Genomic DNA, 26,547 nt, shown 5'->3' with positions numbered 1-26,547 from the left:
TCTCAAGCCCTTTGAGCCCCACGTTGGGCACCAAAAAGGACTGTTGTGGTTCAGCCCCAGTTGGCAACTGAACACCACAGAGCTGCTCACTCACTCTCCCCCCTCCTGTGGGATGGAGGAGAGAATGGCAAGAGCAAACGAAAAAAATACTTGTGGGTTGAGATAAGAACATTTTAATAATGAAAACAGTAATAACAATAAGAATAACATTAATGTAATGAAAAAGAAAATAGAGATAGGGAGAGATAGATATGAACCCTTGGGAAGAGGAAAAAAAACCACAAATCCAAACAAGTAGTGATGCAACCACTCACCACCCGCTGACTGATGCTGCCAGTCCCTGAGCTGTGACCGATGCCTCCCTCCCCCAGCCAGCTTCCCCCCAGTTAACATGCTGGGCATGACATCACATGACATGGAATATCACTTTGGCCAGTTTGGATCTGCTCTCCTGGCTGTGCCCCCTCCCCTCCCAGTTTCTTGTGTACCCGGCAGAGCGTGGGAAACTAAAAATGGCCTTGACTAGTACAAGCACTGCCCAGCAACAACTAAAATATTGGTGTGTTATCAACATTGTTTTCATACTAAGTCCAAACCACAGCACTACGCCAGCTGCAGTGAGGAAAATTAACTCTGCACAGCTAAAACCATGACACCTGATCTGGACTCCCTGCAGAGCATTGGGGTTTCCTGGGAGAAGGATAATGAGGGAATTGGCAGTGAAGCATAAGTAGTATGCTCCTAAGACTGGAGTGGATCATTTCTGAAGGGTCAGCATGCCTCATCTTTTTGTAGTCTTGAAAAGACTCCTCTGCACCAGACATACTAAATGTTAAATATGTACCTGAGTTATCCTGACATCTGGCTTACAGGAGTTAATTTCATTTAGACTTGCCTTAGTTCTGTCAATATTCAAGTGTTTTGGGCATGTGTATATGGGTCAGCAGAGGGAGACTGATGAAAGAAGGAACAAAGCATGCTCCTATGTTGACTGCCTCTTAGAATGAGAGAGAGAGCAAAGTGAGGGAGTGACAGGTCACTCCCTCACTTTCTTATCAAAGTGAAGGAGAGGAAAGTTAGAATAGTGATACAATGCAAGGGGTTCACCTTGCTTTCGTACAGTTCCTTTATGCTCTGTGACTAATGCTTTCATAGCTTATCCTTGCATGCCTGAATGCAGATGTGTTGGTTCCCTGGTGAGAGTAGTTGACAGGGAGCTGTGCTACACTGTATTCTTTGTTCAAGGGGTAAATACAGTAAATCTGACTGTGACTGCAATCGTTAGATTAAACCAGAATAAAGCAGCAAGCAATTTCAGTAGTGGACTCTTTAAATTCCTCCTTTTTTAAATTTCAGTTCAGTGATATCTTCCCTCCCCTCCCCCCCCAGACTCCCCCACCATTTACTGGGAAATCTAGGTTAAAATGAGTGTTCGTTGTTTGTAATAGTAAATCTCTAGAGCAGCTAAAAGTTTTTGTGTTTGGCTGTAACCCAGCACTTCACAAAGAAAAGATCTTGGTTGGTGGTGTTTATAATGTTAATGGTAACACATGTCCTTTGCAATTAAAACTTTGTTTTCTGTTTTGCTCCTTCCAGGCAATGCTGATGAGTAACATCACAGTAAATGAACAATTGATCCAGAGTCTACGAGGTATGTCATAATACCCCTCTGCATCTCTCTTATATTGGTCTTTAAGCCCTCTGTTTTTAAGACTTGCATTTTTTCTGGTGTCTTCTGAGAATGCCGCCTTTCTTCAAGTCATGGGGACAATGCAGGAGCTGTGGCAATTTAGATCCTGCATCTGCATAGTTCCAGTTCATTAAAGTGCCAGACTAATCTGCCTCAGTGGTAGAAGGATTTGTCCACGTAGTGCTTGCTGGAGGACTCTTGACCCTTATGATAGAAAAACAAAATGGAATAAAACTAGCTTCTGTGTGTGTTGTTAATATATTTATTCTTCATTCTATCTTTTGCAGTGTATTCTTTCATTCCTCCCTGAGGTATTTTGGTCATGCATTTCAGCTGCAGGGGAATTCACAAAATCCTGTATTAAATAGGAAAACTTGGTCTAATTAATTTCTATTCATGTTGGGGCTTCAAAATTGTTGTTAGCAATTTATTCCTCAGGAAGTCTGTGGAACGGATCCTAGGTTCTACAAATAGGTAAATATGTTGTGCCTTCTTCTGGTGCCCTCACACAGACCTTTCTGTCAGGAAGAAAACTCTAAATTGTAGATGCCGCTGTTTTTGAGGAACATAACTGTAAATTGTATATTACTCAGGGATGCATTGTAAGCTTGTCTTTCAATGGCTAACAAACATGAATGCCATTTCATACTATGTTCTGATGTGTATTTCATAGACCTAAAGATTTCCTGGGCTGAAACTTAGCAGAGCAAGGTTTTGCAATCAGGTTAGAGTATTCTTTATGAGGAAAAGGAGTTTTAAAAAAATCTGTTACATTGTTTTCGTTAATATGTTAGGCTGAAGGGCTATTCTTACCCAATCCTGTGCAACTTTGAATAAATTCAGCAGTTATCTATGCATTTGTATACAAAATGTGGTGAGCAGGACGGATGGATGGAGTTGGTGTGCTTACTATCAATCTGTTTTTTGATACTTCTATTGTAATATATGTAGGTATATATATGTGTGTGTGTGTTTTAATCTATATTTTAATCCTGTTTTGGTCAGAACACCTGAAAGAGTTACAGATAGAATATGGAAAGCTACAGCTGGATGTTTCCTGGTTTCAGAAGAACCAGACTAACCTTCAGAGAAAGTTCTCATATGACCTGTAAGTATGTTTTTTCTAAAAGATGGTTTCTGGAGTTGTAGGTGACTTGGTTATAACCCAGAGTATTCTTGTGATAGCTATAGCACTGTTAGTAAATGTACAGTTTTAAGGACAAAGTAACACATCACACATCATCTGTAATTGCTCACAGTTGATCTTGGAGAAGAGCATAGACCTTGCAGCCCTTGGCATCTCAGTATCCATAGACTTCTCCCACACTTCTTGATGTTCCTTCCATTGCAGGAGAAGAAAAGTAGCAATATTCTCATTTAAGAGCTGGGGGGGAAATTAAAACACAAAGAGGCTAACCTCTGAAGAAATTTAAGAGCTAAGATATGGGAATACCTGATGAGCAGCTGTACCTCATAAGCTGTCAGAAGTCTCAGAGAATTTCTGGTACAGTTATGGTCAGAGCCATGTGTTCTGCATTACAGTTTATACCTAGTGATGTTTTTTGTTGAGATTTCCCACTGAATTATAATGCATGGATAATGGAACATGTGTGCTTATCAGTGTCCTTACACAAAATAAACATTTCTTGTATCTCTAGGAATTTTTCCTGGGTTCTTTCTGTTCAATAATGTTCTTGGTCCCTTTACCTGTCTTCACATCCTATTGTATCTTCCCCTCTAGTGCGTAGATACAGGAAACCAACAGAATTAGCTGTTTGCATGTTCTCATAATGATTTTTCATCACGAATGTAATTACTCTAGTGATATATATTTTTCCAGCAGCCACTCTTTAGCCAGATTTTGTAGAAATTGTGACTAAAAGCTCAAAAAGGCAATCAAAGGACTTGAATTCTGCAGGCCAAATTTGAGATACCTTTTTTCTTTTTTTTTTCCCTTTCCTAAGAATTAAGGATTAGTATTAGTGCTTTTGGGAGAGTTACTGATTACCAGTTGGTTGTGTACTCGCCTTTTTGTTTGGTTTGTTGTGTTTTTTTTAAGACCGTTATTACTCATTAATAATAACCCAGATGGATTGTATTAGTGGAGTTCTAATCATTTAGGACGTCAACTTCCTTCTAGTTTTCTGTTAGGAGACTTAAGTTCATACCAAAATTTATTAAGCCACATTGCACTTATGTTTCTGTTAAGGTACTTTTTCCCTCTAAGCTTGTTGTGTACTACGGTTGTTAAGCCAACATTTGTTGCTGTTTAGTTAAATGGCAGAGCTGGGACTACTGGACCTCTGTTAATAGTTCTTTGCTCTGAGTATCTGTTTGCCAGCATTTTCCTTTTAAGGCTGAAAATGGATCTGTAGGTGTATGTATGTGCTCTACAGTCATGCTCTACATGGCAGGTTCATCCTTGAAGCACTGGATTGCTATACACGAGCAGGGAAGTGATACAAAGCAAATGCAGGAACTCTGGTTTCTGAAAACTCAGGGTTATTACCTCCATATGGTGAAATGTTTTCAAGTACAGCTCTGTTGAGGAAGTTACCTACAGAGTGCCCCTGCTCGTGGGAGTGTACTGTAAAGAATCCCTCTTTGTTTAACAGAAGAAGGCTGGATCAGGAGGGTGCAGCTCCAGGGTCAAGGCTGGCTCACGGTGCAGAGGTGAAGATGGATTTTCTTGCAACAGGGTAGATGTAGAGACAGGTATGACAATTCAGCTATGTGCTAGCTGAACAGGGACTCAGCTAACTGATCTGCCTCCAGTTGGTCCTGAGGCAGGTGCACTATTTCCTGCAGTCTCTCCATTGGAGTCCGTAAAAGCAGTTATCTCAGTAAACGACCTATGCTTTCTTCACTGGCTTTGCTTAATAACCATTAAGAGTTCATTTTCTATTTCTGGATGTTTTTTTATTTTGTAGCTGTGCAAGTGAGGAAAACAAACTTTGCATACAAATATTTGTGGAATGCTTTGTAGCCTGGGTACCCTGTAGCAGTCACACAATTCTAGCAGGAACGTATACATGTATTTTTTTTAAATGTTGCTTGTTGTGTACCTTTAGGGCAGACGTTGGAACATTAATATTTCACTGTTGTAGTAAGTTACATTACTAATTTTCGTTGCAGTCTGGTAGCTGTAGAAATAAACATCTGATTGTACTTGATTGCCTACAGTAGTCTTTGCTGTTACTAAATGCTTACTTAATACTGTGATTTTAAATGCTTGCAAACAACCTTTTCCCAACGTGATTATGGGCCTAGAAAACCAGGTATTATCAGAAAGACTCATAATGTTACTTTTAATCTGTCTTCCTTCTTTCCCTCGCCATTAGGAGTAAGCTACCATGCTGTGTCTCTGTTCACCTGTAGTAGGCCTTGGCTGGAGGGACCATTAGACCTGCTTTTGTGCCATGCCAGTGTTTCTTCCTTTGACTTGGAGGAGTTGTGTGGATGAAGGTTTTGCACCTTCAGTATCAAGTACACTTTTCCCAGTGGAAAAACGAAAAGACAGTATTATTGTATAATTGAAAATGTTATAAAAAGCTGACAGAAGTCAAATGCCTTTTTTAACTGCACATGTTGTAAATCAGTCTTTTCAAAAAATTGGATATTGCGTTGTAGAAGACAGTGGTAAATGGTTTGTGCATAAAAACAGATTTCCTGAATTTAGAAGGCACAAAAATAATTGTTTTTTCTCATGCCCAAGTCTTGAAGTTTCATTTTAGCATTTTTGTTTTGAGCAAGCTTAGTGTTTTCCATACAGAAGTCAACAGAGGTATGTGAGCTTACCGGTATTGCATGCAAAAGGAATGCACATTCCTCAGCCATCGGCTTACCCTTGGTGCACACCGTGCCCAGTACTGTCTGCAGCAGAGCTTGTTCAGCAAAGGCTGACCGGCAGCACTGACCCTTCTCCCCTGCAGCAACCAGAGGGAAACAGAAGCCTCTGGGCTGATCTTTTGAAGATATTTCAATATTCAGATGCATTTTGGTTCCTTGGAGCTTTGTTTGTTATGTAGCTGCTTCTTTGGAAGTTTTGCTGCCTGTAAAAAGTCTGATATTTAGTTTGGTATTTGCAGCCCTGACAAGTGTAAGAGTGTGAGTGCATGAGTCATCTTTTTTGGCAGGGATGAAAGTTGCTGACAATAAAGGCCTCTGGAGGACAAAGGTGTGCTGTTTCTCACCGGGGCGGGGGCGGCAAATCCACGTGTGCCTGTATGTGGCCAGGTATGCAGGTTAACACAAAGCACTCACACAAGGACGAACACCACCAGTAGCCTCATCCTGCTCCCCTGAGCCTGGAGGTCTGCTCGTGCAAAACATGCTCATGCACATACGTACTGGCTGGCACCATGCCCTGCACCACCCACCCAGCTCTGACTCCAGCTGCTGCACTGTCGCCCCAGTATGCACACATACACATGCTGAAGAGAGAGTCCCTCACCCAGGAAAGAGATAAAAAGGCATTTAATAAGAAATGGGACAGACTGTGCTAACCAAGTGCAGGGCAAGGCCAAACACAATGACCAGCAACACATTTACACGCAACCGATCTTGTTTATGCCCTTCCCTCTCTCTTTTCTCATGCATGTTCCTGCCAGAATCCACCCCTTTCCCTGCCTTTGGTCCCATAATAAGGCTTGTGTAGTCCTGACATGTTCTACCCTGCATCCCATAATGTGTCCCCACCCTGGGCAGGAAACACCTTGGTCCTGCTGACCTGTCTTGATGGGTTTCACACCTGGACGCGAGGGCTGAGGCTCACCTGAGGCAGCCCTGTGGCTGTGGTGTGGTCTGGACAAGGTGTCCCTTCTGAGTTTGTAATTTAGGCTCCCCGCTGCTCTTGTGCCTCTCTGTTCCTTTGGGCTCAGGGAGGTGGGCCTTGGGTGGGCTGATGGCTCCTGTGATGGGCCTGGGACCAGTTGGGGAGGGTATTGGGCTCTTCTGTGCGCGTGCAGGTGAGGTCTTTGTCACAGAAACTATTTATTTTGAGAGATGAAAAGATGCTACAGACACTGAATTTACGATCATTGTTTTTGCACATTTGAAGTATGTCATGCTGATGGGATGAGACAGAGAAACTAGTGCTGTTCTTGTGCTTCAGAAGTTGTTGCAGGCATAGGTAGAGTATTTGAATCTCCCGAAATCGCTTTTACAAGAAGGGAATTCCTTCACAGATAATAAATTAAGAATTACTAGGATTTGTCACAGATGTTAAATGAACTTTATTTTCACGTGCAGTGTGGGATGGAAGACCATTTACGAAAGCTTGCTCTTCGTCCAACTTCAGGTTTGCTGTATGCTGCATCTTTCACAAGCTTGCAAACTGAGGTGCAGGCAATTCTGATGTCCTTTTATTTCCTAGAAATTAGTGTGTGCGTGCATAACTCGGCCCTATGTTGTTTTATTGTCTCTGATGTTCACTGACTTATGAAGCACTTCTTATTTTGATGACTCTTGCATCTATTAGCATTAGCAAAATCAGACTAGAATAATGCCTAGTCAAGAAGAAAAGGTAATAAAGGCAATTAATTTATCAGTTCATAGCATATCTGTCTACCACTCCTCTTCCTTTCTGGGTGTGAACTATGGAACAGATTTTTTGCTTTTAGAAAGGGGGGGCATGGAGAAGGATGAAAGTGCAATAAAAAGGAGTGACTTTGTCATAGAGGGCACATGCCCTGAGAATTCCTCTGGATTTGGTAGTAACTTTTTTGCAGCTTGAGAAACTGGAACATGCCTGCCTGAAACAGCTGCTGTGACACCGGGGCTGTTAACACTCTGCCAGAGCCAGGCTCAGAAATTTGTCCCCCTTCTGGCTTAGCGAGGGGGAGGTAAAACTTGCAGTATGTTGACCATGTTGTTGCCCACAGTGTTGTCCACACTGAGAGAGGTTTTGCACGCAGAAAGATGTGTTTGCAGGGTCTGTAGCTGATAGTATACATGGAACTCAGAGTCAGCTTAGAGCAGAAGAAAACAAAGGGGAGAGGGAGAGAGACAGAAGAAAGGGCTAAAAAACCCCAGCAAACTCCTTTGCTGCTGGGGCCGGCAGGGAAGAGAAGCAGTGCGGTCCCCAGCCAAGCCCCGTCCTTGGGCATGCTCTCCAGTGCATGGGTGCTGACAGTTACAACGATTTTTCACCACATTTTCGTCTAGCGTGATGCACTTCTCATCAGGATCCACTTGAACCCACTGTTGCTTGCCCCTGTTCATGGTGGGATCAAAGCATACTTGGGGTCATATGATGGCTGGCTTCTAAGCCTTCTGTATGTTTGCTACAGGGTAATGTTTATCTGCCTTGTTATTCACTAGGTCTGCTCTTCCTCTGATGCAAACCAAAACTTACCAAACAGGTTATGAAGAGAACAGGGGAGAAAGGGTGATCTTGGCCTGATGGCAGGCACTTCCCACAAGAAACCCAGCTTGACAACACTCCTAGTGTTTGCACAGGATCTTCAGCACAGCCACAAAAGGGGAAAGCGCTGCCCTGGCAGCTTCAGGAAAAACACTGCCACAACAGCCTGGGGCTTACCTAGAGGTTATGGAGCTGCGAGGGAAAGGCAGGCTACAGGACTGCAAACAGAAAACCTCTGGTGTCAGGAGGGTTAAGGCGCTGATGGCACTGCGTAACTATTAAAAGGGTATAAAAGATGATACAACACTTGCATCTTTAGGAAGTACTCGTTTTGGATCTTAAAATAGCTACTGATGAACTCCATTTCTATAGCATATGTTCACTTACGCCTTGTGGCACCACGCCTGGGTGAGATACTGAGAAAGGGCGTGCAGTCTGCGAGCAGTAGCTTACACCTGTTTTTATTATTTCAACTAGTGCCTTGCTGATTCCTCTTCCTAGCTAAAATCCAAACACGCATTTCTGTCATCATACTAGAAATGCTTCAGGGATCAAAACTGATTTTTGACTTAACTGAAATTGGCTGGTTAGTGAAAGACAAGACAATTCATGTAGCTTATTGAGCTGGTCTAACGCAAGCAGTTTAGTTTCTTCCAGTAGAACTTGGACTGCCAGCACCACGAGTTTGTCCTTAGGACTTTGGTTAATACCCCATTTTTTCCTACTGACTTCTCATATGTAAGCACAGATAGTAGAAGTAAGAATAATAGAACTAAGAAAATAATAAAATTTTAACAGCATTAAATTGTTCCACAAAATAATGTTTTAGAGAAGTGTGGACAAAAGGTAACAACTGCTCACTTGTTCATGTTTTCTCCAGGTCACAGTGCATCAACCAGATGAAAGAATTAAAAGAACAATGTGAAGAAAGGATAGATGAGCTTGCAAAAAAGGGTAGTGATGTACCACAAATCAAAGAAAACAAAGGCTTCTCAGAAGATTCAAAAAAGCATAGCCAGGTATGGTTTGGGTAATTCCTTAAAAATATTTTCTTTTGCAATTCTTAAGGGGTTTTCCACCTTTCTGCTATCTACAACTAACGTTAGCCCATCACATCAAGTTTTGCACTGCTTTCCTTGGCGTTTGTTGAATGTTTCTGACCTATGGGAAGTGGAGTGATTCAAAGGACAGAAGGCGGTAGAGGTCCTGCAGGAGATGCCAAATCACTGTGTGTCTGAGACTGGCAGAATCTGAGAGGTGACGTGGGAGTGGTGTGGAGCCCACTGAAGAATACTTACACTGCTGAGCTTTGGTTCCCAACTCCTTTTGACTTTGTTAAAGGACTTAGTTGCTCTGTGTGTTGAAGGTGCATGTTGAGGATAAATTGTGAATTGCTTCAGAGTAGCAGCAAGCCTTGAATATGATAGCGTAGTCCAAGGGTCCTTGAGGTCTACCAGCTATGGATTTCCAGAGAAATCCTAATTTCAGGCTTTAACAGCAGGAATGAGAGGCAGGTCAAGTGGTCAAGTGATCAAGCTTTTGGATATTCTAGTCAAAGAATGACAAAAGGTGTTGCTGTGCTTGACATGAGAAGGCTCACTGGGGTAGGGCGGCTGCGTGCCGGCTGACTCTTTCTTCCTGGGGTACAGAGGGTGGGAGGAAATCCTGAGAAAAGGAAATTTCAGATCATCATATTGTCTTGGCATGTGAATTATTGATACTTCTTCAGTGAAGCAGGATTTGGTCAGGGATAGAACTTGATTGGTTAAACATGATACAGGTGGCCCTGGAAACACTCTGGCTCCTGGGCGAAGAGGCAACTAATGTATTCCTAGGTACCGGAGTGGCCCTTTCTTCAGGCCTGTGAGCACCAGTTAGAGGAGTTACATTTTTTTACATGTGACTGCAGAGGGGCCTTTCCCCCATACTGGGGTGACCAACACTCACTGCAAAGGCAGTGGGGGTTGGGTCATCTGTGCCCTTTTCTCTTTGGCTAGAAAAAGCTACCAGAAGAAACAATTTGATGACTTCAGAAGTGGAAAGGGTAAAGCAACGAGGGTTGAAGCTGGGTTTTACAAATAGCTGGAAATGGGTGGGACAAAATGGCCAAAACATCTGCCCAGAGACCCCTAGGTGTTCAGGTAATGGTTCCAGTCTGCGTCCAGTCCTTTATGTGAAATGGTGGGAGAGAGAACTGCCGAAGTTTGTGACCTTTCGTGCTGGGAACCTGCTCTATGTATGAGAGCTGCAAGATGAAAGAAGCATGAGAGACAGGAAATGCTAGCCAATTAATCCTTAATAAAAAAAAAAAAAAAAAAAGGCAAGTTCTTCTTTGTCAATAGTTTTTATTGACAGTGTCAAGTAAGTACATAAAAAGTAATAATAGTAATAGATAGTAATAAGTAAAAAGCCCATCATTTGGAGATGATACATTTGTTTTTCAAACAAATAGATCTTGTTTAATGTGAAGATACAAAATACTAATTATTTGGAAAGTTTACATGGGGAAGACTATACTAGAGAGGCGGTCAATTTAATTTCTAGTGTTGCTTTGCAGCAGATTTTCATTTACGTTACTTGTACCAGATGCCTGCTCTTTTTGAGGGGGGTCTGTGTGTGCGTGTATGTGTGTGTTTACCATTTTGACTTTGGAAGGGAAACATCCCAGAGGGAACCTGAGGAGTCTGGCTGAAGCCCCTTGCAGGACAATTTCAGCCTCCTGCAGCAAGTCCCATAGCTGGAGGCAGTCTTCATTTTAAGTAGGCAGCAGGTTAGGCAGGGCAGGTTATCTGTTCTGCTTTTAATCTGCAGATAGGATGGTCCCAGGTGAGATAACCACTAATATAGCTACAGCCTAAATAAATTTTGTCTGCTTGTGTTCACTAGTATCTGTGACAGTGCTCCTTACGTCAGGCTGTAACTTTCTCAGTTTTTTTTGTTTGCCCAAGGATTGCAACTTCTTGCCTGTACAAGACCTCAGTTATTTATCATTAGTTCAAGCTGACCCTGCGTAAATGTATGTATGTTTTCAGCCAGTGTTTTTAGCTGGAATAATCCCTGTTTGTAAGATGTACATGCTTATGTGGTGTAAAGGTCAGAGTTAAAATGAAACAGAGAAAGAAATGGAGTGTTGGTTGGTTAATAAATATACAGCTTTTCTTACAGCTCTGTATTTTAAGGAATGGTGTATATTTCTCAGCTGAGGAATATACAACAGGTTCCTATTATTATCTTTTTATCCAAACACTTCAACTTAAAAAATTTTCAGCATACACCCTTTTGCTTTATTTGACACAGTCATTAAAAATCACTGGGCTAGAAATCTAAGATAATACAAGTTAAGGCTTTTGCATGTTTAATTAAGAAGTAATTTATTTCTATTAAGGGCAGGCTCAGTATTCTTATGGAAGAATTCATGCCCAGCATAAAGTGAAAAATGTGTTATTGATGATTATCATGTTAATTATGTTCAGTTACTGATGGCTTCTACTGTAGAGAGTGACCTCAAGAGGCTGAACTATTTACAAAACAGAAGCATTTTTAAACACAGCATTTTTGCTTTAATGACTGAAAGAAAGTGGAGTTCTTCTGAACATCCTTACTGCAATAACTAAATATTCTGTGGTAATACTTGCTTCTCAAGCTTTCATAAGAGTTAATGCTGGATTATTTGTTGTTGATGTTGGATTTCATTGTGTTGACCCAACAAGGTCTTAAGTTCTGCCTGGCAGCTCTGGCTGAGGTTAAATGTTTTCAAAACAGCCAAGTAATCGTATTTTATAAATCCTCCACAGCTTTGCCTTCTTCGTTATTTAACCACTTCTTTCTGCAGACATTTTTCCAAATGACTGCGTGAACACTTGACAACTGCATGTTTTATTGACCTGCTACAGTAGCTACAGTCATACCAACAATCGTAACGGAAAACTTTCTGTTGACTGTATGATTTTTCTATACCACAAGGTTTCCTATTCATCTGTGTAGTACCAGGTATAAAATGTTTATGTCTCTAAATGTCTGTTTGCTTGTTCTTTCTCTGCATCTTCTGATTTTTTTTTTAAACAAAACAAAGACCCAACAAAAAATCCCCATAGAACAAATGGTTCCCTTATGGTCTGTTTTTTGGCGCTGAAGCCGGCGCAGTGCAGGCTCCAGGCACATTTCGTGTTCGGTTTTTGTGTGAACTGAATTGACGTAGCTCTCAGCCAATTTAAATGCTAATGTGAGTAGAAGTTGTACACAGAATTTTAATGGTTAAACTGGAAGATCTTCAAGGTGGTTTAAGTCTTAGCCACTAATCTTTAAGCAGGTCAGATGCTGAGGGCAGTCTAGTAGCAGTATTAAATACATTCTTAAGTAAGCTCCATCATGTTAAACAGATACTGTTGTCTAGCTGGTTGATTTATGTTTTTCTTCTCATAATCCTGCATTTGACATGGTTTTAGACCAGGTCTCTACAGGTTTGCTTAACTGAAGTTTTATTATGCCCAAACTCGGTTTACCTGTCCCTGTAGGTTACTAAGAGTAGTTAATGCCGTCTGTTTTTCTGCTGTGCTGACCCTGACAAGGTAGCAGGGCAACAGTGGAGAAACGTGTGGCATTACAGTTCTGTGACCCTCAGAGAATAACAGGGAGTATTTCTTCTGAGACATTGAGACAGTAACCTCAGGTTAGCTGCAGTTAGATTAAAGAAGGTTTGTTAAATTCTCTTGATGTAGTGTGCTGTTATATAGAAACATCACTGCATATTCAAGGTTGTATGGTGCTTCCATCACCAATTAAAAAGTGCAGTCCAAAAATTTCCAAGTGTGTTAGGATTTTTTCCCCTACCGAATTTTTATCTGACTTCCACTTCCCTTTCCAGATCTAGTAGTTATACAGACCAATGCTTATCTGTGTACATTCACTTCACAGGTTAATACTCAGCTGCCAGCCTTGAAGCAGGCCGACTTAGAACAGCAGAAACACAATGAAGATGTACCTAAAGCAGTACCTACAGTAAAAAAGATAGACCTGCTGCAGACTAAAGGTGAGATGGAAATCAGTCTTACCAGCAACTGGTAGAGAACATTTGTAATTTAACTGAACATTTAAAAAAACATTTTTCATACACAAGATTAAGATGGAAAAAGCAACACTAGTACACTTAACTATAATAAGTTTTCCAGCTGTGGAGAGGTATAGTATCTATTCAAGCATTTTTATTACTAGCGTTTCTACTGGTCCAGTTTTGTTGTAATTGACATGTTGCATGTAAAGGAAAATACAAATATTTACAATGCGGGAGTTCTATGCCTCATTTAATACAGAGGAAAATATCCTGCTTCTGGAAGCAATAACTTTCAAGCACATTTAAAATTTGTGTTCTTCCTAAGATTGATACATCTAGCCTGCTACCCCACCCTACGGAATAGCTGAAAGTTAGCTTTAAACACACACATCCATGCTTCCTATGTGTTGCAAAATGCAAGTAAGGGAAATTATATGCAGGAGATCAGATTAGTTAACCTAATGTTTGCTTTTGGCACTAAACTCTCAGAAACTATTAATGTGAATGGATGTGTCCTATGGCATCAGTCTTGCGTAGTACTGTGCCTGATAGAAATTCAATTTCTTATTTAATTATTCTTGCATGCTATCTTAAATTACAGTCTTAGAGGAGTATGCAACTCTTATTTTAGAGAGCTAGCAACTGAAGACAACATCTATATATAGTTTATTCAGGCAACATTTATGATGTTTTTTTTTTAGCTAAAAATACAGATAAACAGGAAAAAAGACACAGTAATGTCTGCTAAAAGTAATAGCCCTCCTGTACTTCCTCTTCATATTTCAAAACGTGAAAAGGCTTGATTTACTTGCAAATCTCCCCATGTGACTACTTTGTCCTGAGCTACTCTTGAACACCACATCAGTTTTATTGTAGTACACTGCAGTTTTTAATTTAAATTACTGTTTCACCTGCACAACTTATTAACTCACATATCAAAGTTTTAAGTAGGTAGAAGCATGAATCTCCAGGCGCTAAACAATGCCACAGTCAACTCTACAAGACTCATCCTTTAGCTGTTCCCAGTAGGAAAAACATGGGTTGTCTTTGCCTTTCTCTTCAGAACTGATGTGGTTGAAAGATGTTCTTTCAGAGGAAAAACATTGAATGTGGAAGATAAAGCAGTATTTATTAAAGGTTTTTAACTGGGTTTAACTGCCACCACTGAAAGGCATTAGGTTTTTTATTTAGAATCATTTTTATTGTTCACAGAAAGAATGAATGGGCTGGCTGACATCAGAGAACAGGAGCCTAAGGCAGAAGAGAAGCTTTCTAGTGAACTGAAAACCCCCCAGGACTTACTAAAGGCTGCTGCAGATCATAAGGAGATGCCACTCGAGTCAGAGAAGGAGCTGAATCCATCTGAAGATGAAAGACATGTAGCAGGGCAAGATGCATTACAGCTGGCAGCAGAGCAGGCTGCTAGTGAGGAAACTGAGAGGGAGCAGCTCCTAAATTACAATGCTAAGGAAGATGACTTGCCCCTCGGAAAGGCTGGTTGGTAGCACATCACATATTGCTTCGAACAGCCAAGAAACGAAAGCATGGAATAGGGCATAATTTCTGCAACAGTGGTGGCAGCTGGCTGGACCCAGTACGAGCTTTCTTAAAGGTTTTTGTGAGATGTCCAAGGCTGGTCAGTTCCTGGCAGTCTTCTGCAGTCAGTGGGTAAAGAGGGAGCCTTCCTGTCTCTCCATTGGCTCTACAAGGCATTTGGGGAAATTACCCCTGAAACTTTTTGGTATTTAGGCTTTATAAGAACATGACATATTTGAAAACAATGAGATGTATTGATGTTTTGCAGATATTTTTATAGTGTCAATGTGTAAGTGCTAGCTCTCCCTATTTCAAAATAAGCTAGCATAAATAAAAGTTGACCTAAGACTTCAGGTATCTAAAGTTTCTTATTGTGAGTCTGCAGAGCTGCAGATCAGATGTTGCAAAGGTGCCAGTTTCTGGCATCTACCACCTGTGGCCCTGCACTACATGTCTCCACAGCACCGAGCAGCAGAGTACTGATGTCTTGCCTAAACCTGACTGCAATCTAGATGTCGCTCTGTCTGTCTTGAGGAACTCAGCCTCAGGTGGCCCCAGTAGCCCAGACAGAGTAATCAAGAGGAATCCTTGTGGCAGGCAGAGCAGGAATTGATGCCCACAAAAAATGCTGTTTATGCTTTTTGAGTAACGCATTCAGAGAATCATGATGTTAGCACTGTTGATAACTTGACAGGGATAAATAGTCTCATCTGCATTGCTAAGGTAATATATTCTAGCTGCTCCAAAAAGATGCTGGCCAGAGCAGGCTGTACCCCAGAGATGTGAATATGTGATTTACCTAGATTGCTTCCATTTTAATGGGAATACATAGCAGAAAGATTAGGTAAAAAACCTCATCCAACAGTTAGCACAAGAAAAAACTCTGCCATGTAGCCTGTGAAAGGTCAGAGTTTCTCCAAGATGGAAGGACTAGCAGGATGTTCTTCAGGCTTGATGGTTCAACAAAAATACCACGCCTTACTGCATCGGTTCCTTGTAGCCAAAGGAACTAAGGTAGAAGATTTCCTTTGCATTCTCTGAGCATTGTCTCTCTTTCAAATAAAAGCTTATTTTAAAAGTTTGAGACCTTCAGGTCTATAACTGTAAAAATCTATTTTATGCGATGGTCTGCACATGGACAACATCAAGCTAAAAATTTTCAAGCCGGTCTCTAAGCCAGTTAGTAATTGGAGGACTTGACTTGGGAACGTTCAGAACCAGAGACTCTGATCTCTCTTAACTGGGGTATGCTTATACCTCTTTGCCATTATTTTCTGGGTGGTTAACTGAAAAGTAAGGGTAAGTAGTTTGGCAGTCAGAAATAATCTTTCCATTTACTTCTGAGCTCTTTATAGAAAGAAATCTTAAGATAGTTGATAAAAATTACTTGAGATTAATTAATCACTGGGTGAAGAAAATCTCTTATGGAAAAGCACTTTTGTGTAAAGTTAGCATATCATAAAATACTTTGTTTTTTGATGTCCATCAGGCAGAAAGCTGTGAATATGGCAAACTAAAATGAGAAGGGGGCAAGCTGAGTTATGATTTAGTGGTGGTGGCAATACATTTAAAAGCAACACCACAGCCAAGCTTTACACTTCCTTCGGCTGTCGTTTAGTGTATTCTGAAAATGTTTAACGCTTTTCCGTTCTGTCCGTCTAGTGCTGAATGAATTTTATTAGACTTTCCAAATACTAGAAGATTCTTCTATCTAGTCCTTTAGAAAAGAATTACAGCAAAAGCTGCTTTGAAATTTAACAGTTCAAAAGGAAAAATAATATGAAAACCTACTCTAAACAGCAATTCATTCAGCAGCAAAGTAAATTCTCTGGAAGACTGTTACAGTAACTGTTTCTTGTGGAGATGACCGTATGGTATAGCATAAAACTAATTATGTCTAACATTTTTCCAAACAAAGTAGAACATGAAGCACTGAACCAGGACAAGGATGTTGATTACAATTTAGATGAGAATGAAGCTGAATCAGAAACGGACAAGCAAGCAGCACTTGCAGGGATTGAAAATGGTAAAAAAGTTTTACCTTGAGTGCCACATGCTGAAAATTTTGCAATATGTGACTGGCATCCTGTAGCAGATACAGCTAGCTAATTTGTCTGTTCTTTGAGCTGACAGTGTGACCTATTTTCTGTGTAGCATCACTGAAGGTACTGTTTAACACCTGGTGGTGGGGACAGTATCTGTAGCTTCACTATACAGTACTTCACAGCCTTTCAAAATTTCTTGCGCTGCGTTCTAGATGAAGAACTGTCCCTTCTGCCTCATAAAGAGATCTCTGTACCTTTTTCTTTTCCTAGTTCAAAACCCTGAAGATCTGAAGAACCACTTATCTGAGCAAGGTGAAGAACGACAGAGGCTGTGAACAAAGGAGGTTCATGATGCAACTTGATCACCTCTTCATATCAATGCAGGAACAATGAGAGCAAAGTGATCTGAGAACATTTTGATTATCTTCTCAAGGCTTCAATAAGGGCCCAAATGAAGTAGTATTTTCTTGTGAAGTTTTAGTACTGTTTCAGTGGTGAAAAAAATAATATTAAATCTCTGGAGACTTGTTTTAAAGCAGCTTGACATCTGCGATGACTCCTTCCTTCCTACCAATTACAATATTGAAACCAGTTATAGTAACTTTGAAGTCAGCTAACTTGTATGGTCATACTACAATAATAACATGTGCTGACTGGTGGTAGATGAGAAAGATCCATCCTTGGCAGAGAACTCTCTCCCCTGAGCAATGCAGTAGAGCAACCCCCAGCTTAGTTGTAAGAAGAGCTTAAGAAGAGCTAACTTACCTTAACAAAACATGGGAAGGATGGAAGATGGACCATGCTGCAGTCTACCCTAGTGCCTGTTCTCGCACCTTGTTACTGCAATGTAGATAAAGCCAGCAAGCATGATGGTAGTAGTCTTCAGACGCTATGCAGCATGATACATTTTCCTAGGCCTTCTAAATGAAATTGCTAGCTTATGCTATCTGTAACCAGGCTGAAACAATGTGCTGGTTGTGTTCTTGCCTTTTAGGGCAGGGCGGGGGGAAGGACTCTGACAACAGCGTGTTCTCATTAAGAGATTAGCAGGAAGATTTTTCTGAAAGCTCTGTTGGAGTCCTGTTCACAAGATCAGTATGGTTCAGCTACCACTAACTTGTGCTAGTTCAGTGTAAAAATTCAAACTCCTGAACATTTCATGACAGAAGCCATCTGAAATGGTGTGCTATGACTACCCTTCACTCCACCCAGCCACTATATTCTGCTAAAATGTAGAAAGGCAAATGCTTGCTTTGTAAAAACAGCAATCTCAACTGTTCAAAGTGACTAATCTCTGCCGGACTTCTGGAGGAAGTAAACCAGACTATGCATTTACCAGATGTCTCAATGTCTCCCACTAGTTGTTGTGAAGTCCTATGTTATGCACAATGTATCATGTTGTTAATGTTCCGTAGTCTCTGTCTTTTCTGTAACATGTTGAATGTAAACTAGAAACTAGTTTACTGGCGATAACCTAGAAATACCCTGTGCTACCACAAAGGCATCCTTAACTGCAACACAGCCTGCACTGTGTGTAGCCAGCTGGTGTGAAGATTGTGTCTGTCCTCAAGGCTGACACCTGTGTCTGGAGCAATCTTTGAGGACAAACTGACCTCCGTTAAGACATCATGGGAGCAGACAGACAGACATGACTAACCAGCTAATTACCAACTAACCAGCAATTACGTTTAAGAAAATACAAATGTCTTAGCTTTGTATTCATTTGTAGCTACTTTTGTGGTGTGTCATTCCTCAGTGTACTAGTTTACAACTCCTGTACCTTAAGATGCCTAAATATGGAAGTGGAAGGTCAGTTCTTGTGTGTGAAGACAGTATCAGCTGTCATCAAGTGAAAGGCAGAGCTCAAGTCAAATGATGCCTATTAAGCCTAAATACGTAAACAGGTCAGTGATAGACTTGCCACTCTAACTTGCATTTTTCTAAGGAAAGCACCAACTTCCATTACTGAGTTCTTGGTTACTCTTTTTTTGCCATTTAAGTCAGACTCACACTGGTCTGGGCTACTACAGTCAGTATAGCAGAGAAAATAAATGCCTGTAAGCAGGAGAGAAAAGGAGGATGAGCATCTCTTCTAACTGTCAAGTATTGGGAAACTTGGGCTTTTAAGTTATTTTTTGCAAATAATGCCATGTTTTAACATCAAAATGTTTACACATTCTGAGTAAAAGGGGCATTTTCTTAGGACTTACTCTGTAAACAAACAAAATCCTTAAGGTAATTCATATAGTGCCAGAGAATTCTTTTTTAAAAAATTGTTTTGGCTGTTATTTCTATATAGTACCCAAACCTGACTGGGCTTCTCTAGCCAGCTAGATGTTGTCCTTTCTATAAACAGGACCACCTTTGTACAAAACACACACTTCTGACAGCTGGGGGCCCGAAAACCTCGTAAGAGCAACGTTCAAATGCATGAAGGAATGCAGTCTTATTCTCAATGGCTTCAAGTGCTACAGGAATGTAACTAGGGAGGTAGATTTCTAGTAGACAAGGGGCCTGTGTGTCTACTATATAGAGTTTTAAAATTGAAGGACTTTCAGTTGAATAAAACGAGATTCATTTGGAACTGTGGTTTACACAGTATTGTCTATCACTAAAATTTTTAGTTGCATGAGGCAGGAAAAGCTGCTTTGCTGTAATCATGTGGGGTTTAAATTAACACTTGTCCTTGATTTTTTTAAAAAATTAAGCTTGATCCATTTTAGATAAGCATTTTAAAATAAAAACAATCTTCTCTACTGTGTATTCACCTTATTCTGTACAGTTCATCTAGTCCTAATGTTAATGAAAATGGGAAAGATTATCATTCCTGTTTTCCTGGTTCCATAAATGATGTGGAACTTATTTTTTCTTTTACTTACTGCTTCCTTTGGAGAAATACCAAAGGCTGTTCTTCAAGCTGCTGTCATATAGTTCAAGATTTTTAAGTCAGGAAAGATCTTTGCAATTGTTTACAAGAAGGCAGCAAAAGCCAGATGAATTCTCAGTGTCCTGCACTAGAACCTCTTTGTCATCTTTACAACTACATTTTCCAGGATTTTCATTCCTTTACAGAAGCATTCAAGTATATTAATCATGACAATAAGGAAACATGTAAAATGATATGCAACCTCCTTAGCAGAGAAACCAGGAAAAGCCTGTCTAAGTGGGTGTTCCACTTCAGGGTTTCTTCATTGTTTTCTGGCTCTAGCTCAGCAGGGCTGCTGCTTAGGTGATGGAGTTAAAGTGGTGTTACTCCACAGTGCAACTATATGCTGGGAGAAACACAAGTGCCTTGCATGGTCAAGAGGGACTTCACTTCATCACTACAGAGTAAGCCATTTTGCACCAAAATGAAGAATCATCCTGTTCAATGCAGTCAAACCTGGAGGATTTGCTTTTCTGGCCCAGGTCAGACTTGGCAGTATGGTTTATCAAAGAGCAAGTCAGCTTCTTAACTTTTTTCTCCTCCTTTAGCAGAAGGGTTGCTCAGCACAATAGCTTACGCCTATTATTTCACATCTAGAAGCACAGGAGGAAGAACTGTTCCAGGAAGGAAAGGGTAGGTTTGGGCTCTTACTGTTTGGGATTTCTACCTACATCAACCATTCAGAAGGCAGTAGGATTCAGCAGCAGCACTGCAGTGAAAACAAGAATGAAGTTCATGCAAGAGCTGACTGAGCAATGGATCAAATTAGCAATCCCTCCTTTGCAATGGCAAAGTAACCACCAGACTGAAATAAAGTTGAGGAAAGTATTGTAACTACTCCGCATGTCTTGTGTTCCTATTTGGTGTTAGCTACACAGTTCTCCAGTACTATGAAGAATACTGGCAAAGGAATAAACTGCAACTAACTTACTCCATTTCTCACTCTCTTCAAGGACTTCTACATCTGAGATAAAATAACTCCTAGACAATTGAACAAAAATTACCAAATTCAGTGCAGTACAAGCTAAATGAATACTTTTCATCTGCTCTTAATTTCTGTAAAGATTGTTCTAGCTTGCAGGACTTGGCAAGAAAAGAACTGTCTTTCTACTTCCAAAGTGAGCAAGTTTGATGCAATTTAGGCAAAAATATGGAAACTCACTATCTCTCCAACTGGCTTTGCTCAAAGCAGAATTTCAGTAGCTCAGTTGTGCATACCAGAAATGAGGCTCTACTGTATTATTTTTGTTCAGTTCCAAGCGTTACTAAATCCCCAAACCACCATTTTCTGTCAGAGATCATTCACAACAATGATTTTTGATTAAATCTGTAATAAAATCAATTAAGGTACAACATTCTTCAACAACGCAGATTAAAATTCTTCAACAATGCAGAATTAAAGTCATCTTCACCATGAAACAAATTTATACAAACCATTTTAAAACAGCAGTTGTCATTCAGATCACATAAAGAAGACAAACTATAAGTATTCCACATAACAGTACTTTTATCCTGGAGATCCCTCTCAGTCTGGCTACAGCACTAGATATTCCATCCTACAGCTGGCGTCTGATACAGGATGATGCTTCCAGTATCCTAACAATAATCTCATCTTTCAAACAAGCTTTACAACTGGAAAATATTTATGAGGAGAGAAGTCAAATTCTGGAGGAACCTAGAAAGAAAAGATGCCAAACATTAGACAGCAGTACTACTGAATTTAATACTCAAAATAGGGATACCCTCTAGATAAAACTTTTATAGAGCAAAAGATTGGAAAAAAAAACCCACCCTATTTCAATTAATAGTTCTGGATATGCCAATCATCCTCCAGTAGTAACGGGCATGAAGCTGTAGAGCACTGGTGTGCCCCTTCAGTGTGCTCCTTTGTTTTCCCATGCCTAGCCTTCTGCAGGAAGTCTGAAGGCCCCTGCCTCCTGCTGACCCAGGTGGCACCTGCTAATTCTGACAGCCAGCACTCATTCATATTGAGTTCACATAAACTGCTGATATGGAATCACAGAATGGTAGAGGTTGGAAGGGACCTCTAGAGATCATCTTATCCAACCCCCCCTGTTTGAGCAGGCACACCCAGAGCAGGGGGCACAGGAATGCAACCAGGTGGGTTTTGAATGTCTCCAGGGAAGGAGACTCCACAACCTCCCTGGGCAGCCTGTGCCACTGCTCTGGCACCCTCACAGGAAAGGAGTTTTTCCTCATACTCAGGTGGAACTTCCTGTGTCCAGCCTGAGCCCATTGCCCCTTGCCCTACTGTTGGGCACCACTGAAAAGAGCCCTGCCCCTTCCTCTTGACACCCACCCTTCAGATATTTATAAGCATTGATGAAATCCCCCCCTCAGTCTTCTCTTCTCCAGGCTGAACAAACGCAAGTCTCTCAGCCTTTCCTCATAAGGGAGATGCTCCAGTGCCCTGATCATCTTGCTAGCTCTCTGCTGGACTGTGTCCAGTGGTTCCCTGTCTTTCTTGAACTGGGGAGCCCAGAACTGGATGCAGTACTCCAGATGTGGCCTCACCAGCGCAGAGCAGATGGGGAGGATAACCTCCCTTGACCTGCTGGCCACATTCCTTTTAATGCACCCCAGAATATTGTTGGCCTTCTTGGCCACAAGGGCACAGTGCTAGATTGTGGTGAACCTGCTGCCCACCAGCACTCCCAGGTCCTTCTGGGCAGAGCAGATTTCCAGCAGGTCAACCCCCAAGCTGTACTGGTGCGCGGGGTTGTTCCTCCCCAGGTGCAGGACCTTACACTTGCTCTTGCTGAATTTCACGAGGTTCCCCTCAGCCCAACTCTCCAGCCTGTCCGGGTCTTGCTGGATGGCAGCACAGCCTTCTGGTGTATCAGTCACTCCTCCCAGTTTTGTATCATCAGCAAACTTGCTGAGGTTACACTCTATCCCTCCGACCAGGTCACTGATGACTATATTGAACAGGACTGGACCCAGCACAGACCCCTGGGGGCACCACTAGTTAACAGGCCTCCAGCCAGACTCTGCACCACTGATCATGATCCTATTTCCTGCTACCATTTACTTCTTCCCGCTCTGGAAGAATACCCATATTTGTACATGTCTCACGTGCACTTCCCAATTTTTTTTCTAAAACTTTTGGAAATTAGAGTTTTCCATATTTAAACAACTACAACAAACTATCTCCATGGAAAAATGGGTAAAGTTACTTTTCCAGGTCTTTTAGGAGTTAGGGTAACCATGCCCTGAATCTACTCATTCAGCTGTAAGACACCTGCAGTAGTATTGTGTGTAATACTGCATTTCACATTCCATTCAACTGGCATTTTCTTACCTTAGAGTCCTTTTTGTGGCCTCCTGCCAGCAGCTTCATGACCACAATATTGGGTTTAGCAACTTTTAAGATTCGATTGACCTAAACAGAAAACAGCAAGAAGTTCTCAAGTGAAAGCATATGGTCTCAAAATTATTTCAAAGATAATACTCAAATGCTCACATACTCTAACAATACAGCAGTCATCTTACAGTTGCAGTTTAACAGAGATCAGGGGGTTCTGGATTTGAAGTATAGCAGCTAAATTAATGAAATTTAATGAAGGGGGTATTTATTTTAGGAGTCACATTTTTAATTCAACAGACCATAGAAACTACTACTCTCCATGCCTATGTTCAAAAATTGTTAAACTATGGCAAGTTCTGAGGCACTCATCCACATAAAGGTTTAGACAGACTCTAGGCTTCTACCCCCGCCCCGCCACCCGCGATCTGAACATGACAAGAAGTGGAAAGTCAAGTACCAAACTGGTGGCTTTTTGCATGGAGTGCTCTAAGCACACTCAAACTACCTCTACCTACGCTGTTAGCCTTATCAGATGGCTCATGTGTGAGTACCACCATGATTCAAAAAGAGGCAGGGATTCCTGAATTCTCAGGAGGACCTAATCCCATAACTGTTCTTAACCCATTCAGATGTGACAGAATAAGCATCCTCCTTTCTCCACAATACAGTCACAGGCACTTAGTTTTTAAGACTATGGACAAAGAGGGAGACATTCCTACCCGTGTTTACAGCCCAGTGCTGAGAAAACTGCTCCAGGAAACAAGTGCCAGGCTCAATCCTCTTTTCAGCCTGATGACATTTAAACCTATTTTTCCCACCTCTCAGGAGTACATGTGAATTACCAGGTTCCAGGTGAGCGAGGCAGGCATGTGTCACCTTCTTGTTAAAACTGACATGCTTCTAGAAAAGGGCCAGAAGGCAATGTGCAAGAATGAACTAAGTTGCTACCTAGCCTCTACGATACTCAGCAGGGAGAGGTTTTGTAACAGTGAGCACAACCCCAGTTACATCCTCTAATGTATTGAGATATGCCATGCAAGATGACACCACCCTCCTCTTTCCACTCCTTCATCAAAGGACTCGCTTTGCTCAGCATTTTAACAAAGTACGCTTTCAGTCTCAAGCAGACCCAGCTGAAAACACACACTTACTCTATTACAAGGAAATACTCCCTTTCCCAGTATTTCAGTCTTACCTCATAGTCTGGATTAGGAATATTCTCAAGAATCATTTTTGCTTGCTGGAAGTGTTTGCTAGCTGCCATGTAGAGATCTGATGACTGAGGAGGTGGGCTGTACTTATTTAGATCAGACATTTCCTAGTACGTTACAGAAAATAAAATCAGTTGCTAAAAAGTTGTATTTTTATCACCTTAAATGAAAATATGTTACTATATATTCAAGAAAAAAGTTACTTAACCTAAGTTTTTAAGAATAAATACTGAAGATGAAAACATTTATTTAAAAATCACAAATACCAAGCAGCAATAGGCTGCTTAGCGATGATTTTAGTGCCACAAAATGCAATGAACTCCTCATGCTCTTTATAAAACAATCCCTCTCCTGAACGACTTGTCATTCATTTGCTTTACCAGTGCCACGCAGCAGTGTATGAAATTAGAGGAAAAAAAATAGGAGGAAAAAAAAGTATATTACATTGTTTACTCAAATCAACTGTACAGCAAGTGAGATACTGAAACTGTTCCAAACTTCATTTTATATATTTTTTAATGATTTTTATACTTTCAACTGTTTTTCCCCCAGATTAGGGATTAAAAAGAAGTGACAAGGAAGAAGCCGTGATAATCTGGATTTCCACCATGACTGTAACACCAAATTAGGGAGAGTGACTGGCATACAAAGTAGTAGTTTCACTTCAGACAAACCTTTACAAACTTAGTCTGGCCACCAGTAGTCTAAGTTCAACAAGAAACATCCAAATTTCTGCACCTGAGGCAGAACAACCCCACAAATCAATAGAAGCCAATAACCGGGTGGGTGAGTAGCAGGGTTTCTGTGATCACCAAGCTGAATACAAGCCAACAAGGTGCTCTTAATACAAATCAGATAAGCCTCATATGGGACTATACAAGCAACAGATCAAGGGAGGTTATCACCCCATACTCAATGTTTGTGCTGTAACATCTGAAATACTGCATCCGGTGTTGGACCTACTCAGTTCAAGAAAGATGCTGATACGGGCAGGTGGCTGGAGGCCTAGAGCACACAACCCACAAGGAGAGGTCAATTGACCTGGACTTTCAGTTAGACAAGGAAGATGTCAATGGGTAATCTTAATAGCAGCCTACAACTACTTGAAAGGGAGTTAAAGTTGTGGTAAGACAAACACTCCTTGTTAACGGCAGACACTATAACCTGGGAGGAAAGGCCACAAACTGTGGCTTGGGTAATTCAGACTGCACATTAAGAAAAAACTCTCAATCAGGTTATCCAAAGAGTAAATGGACCAGAAAAACTAACAGGGCCAGGTTAATCAAAGAGGTTGCAAAACCTCCATCCTTTGATTATTGCAGACCTGGGTAGACAAAGAAACAGCCGATGCGACCTGTAACGCTACTTCAGGGAAGAGACAGGACAAGACTCAAGACTTCAGGGAGGAAGTCTTGCAGGCGCAGGGGCAGGCTGTCCACAAGTGCTGCAAGACCAACCGGCAGGAAAGACGATGGGCCTGGCTGAACAGAGAGCTTTTGCTGGCACTCAGGTAAAAAAGAGAGTACACAGTTCTTGGAGGAAGGGGCAGGCAACTCAAGAAGAGTACAGAGACCTTGTTAGGTCTTGCAGAGAGAAAATTAGATGAGCAAAAGCCCAGATAGAACTCAGTCTGGCTACTGTTGTAAGGGATAACAAAAAATGTTTTTACAAACACATTAACAACAAAAAGAGAACCACAGAGAAACTCCATCCTCTATTGGACATGGAGGGAAACATCGCCACCGAGGATGAGGAAAAGGCTGAGGTACTAAATGCCTTCTTTGCCTCAGTCTTTAACCATCAGACCAGTTTTCCCCGAGGTATTCAGCCCATTGAGCTAGAAGGTAGGGATGGGGAGTGGAATAAGCCCCCCATAATCCAGGAGAAAGCAGGAGGACCTGCTGAGCCACCTGGACACTCACCAGTCTATGGGGCCGGCTGGGATCCACCCAAGAGTACTGAGGGAGCTGGCAGAGGAGCTCACCAGGCCACTCTCCATCATTTATCAGCAGTCCTGGTTGACAGGGGAGGTCCCAGATGACTGGAAGCTTGCCAATGTGACACCCATCTACAGGAAGGGCTGGAAGGAAGATCTGGGGAACTACAGGCCTGTCAGCCTGACCTCAGTACTGGGGAAGATTATAGAGTGACACATTTTGAGTGAGCTCACTAGGTAAGTGCAGGACAACCAGGGGATCAGGCCCAGCCAGCATGGCATCATGAAAGGCAGGTCCTGCCTGACCAACCTCATCTCCTTCTGTGACCACGTGACCTGCCTAATGGATGAAGGAAAGGCTGTGCATGTTGTATACCTCAACTTTAGCAAAGCCTTTGACACTGTCTCCCACAGCATCCTCCTAGAGAAGCTGGCAGCTCATGGCTTGGGCAGGTGTACTC

General features: G+C 41.5%; 2 protein-coding genes across 18 annotated transcripts in view; one reads left to right on the top strand and one right to left on the bottom strand.

The window, feature by feature from the left end:
* Positions 1 to 19,446, top strand: part of GOLM1 (golgi membrane protein 1) — a 37,188-nt gene extending 17,742 nt beyond the window's left edge. For 6 of the 12 annotated variants that reach the window (XM_064438124.1, XM_064438119.1, XM_064438121.1 and 3 more), the window contains 7 exons: positions 1,597 to 1,651; positions 2,696 to 2,798; positions 8,935 to 9,073; positions 12,969 to 13,083; positions 14,317 to 14,601; positions 16,559 to 16,666; positions 16,956 to 19,446. In XM_064438124.1, the coding sequence (XP_064294194.1) occupies positions 1,597 to 1,651; positions 2,696 to 2,798; positions 8,935 to 9,073; positions 12,969 to 13,083; positions 14,317 to 14,601; positions 16,559 to 16,666; positions 16,956 to 17,020 (870 nt within the window). In that variant the 3' untranslated portion in view covers positions 17,021 to 19,446. The remainder of the gene's footprint in view (positions 1 to 1,596; positions 1,652 to 2,695; positions 2,799 to 8,934; positions 9,074 to 12,968; positions 13,084 to 14,316; positions 14,602 to 16,558; positions 16,667 to 16,955) is intronic. The other 6 variants (XM_064438123.1, XM_064438126.1, XM_064438127.1 and 3 more) reach the window with 4 other exon arrangements.
* NAA35 (N-alpha-acetyltransferase 35, NatC auxiliary subunit) overlaps positions 13,113 to 26,547 on the bottom strand; it is a 37,417-nt gene continuing 23,982 nt past the window's right edge. For all 6 annotated transcript variants that reach the window (XM_064438117.1, XM_064438116.1, XM_064438113.1 and 3 more), the window contains 3 exons: positions 24,135 to 24,257; positions 22,934 to 23,014; positions 13,113 to 21,286 (listed from right to left, as the gene is read on the bottom strand). In XM_064438117.1, coding sequence (XP_064294187.1) covers positions 21,227 to 21,286; positions 22,934 to 23,014; positions 24,135 to 24,257 — 264 coding nt within the window. In that variant the 3' untranslated portion in view covers positions 13,113 to 21,226. The remainder of the gene's footprint in view (positions 21,287 to 22,933; positions 23,015 to 24,134; positions 24,258 to 26,547) is intronic.

The sequence above is a fragment of the Phalacrocorax carbo genome, chromosome Z, assembly GCF_963921805.1.
Source record: "Phalacrocorax carbo chromosome Z, bPhaCar2.1, whole genome shotgun sequence".
Lineage (NCBI taxonomy): Eukaryota > Metazoa > Chordata > Aves > Suliformes > Phalacrocoracidae > Phalacrocorax > Phalacrocorax carbo.
The sequence above is the reverse complement of the archived record's forward strand: the minus strand, read 5'-3'. Positions and strand labels throughout refer to the sequence as shown.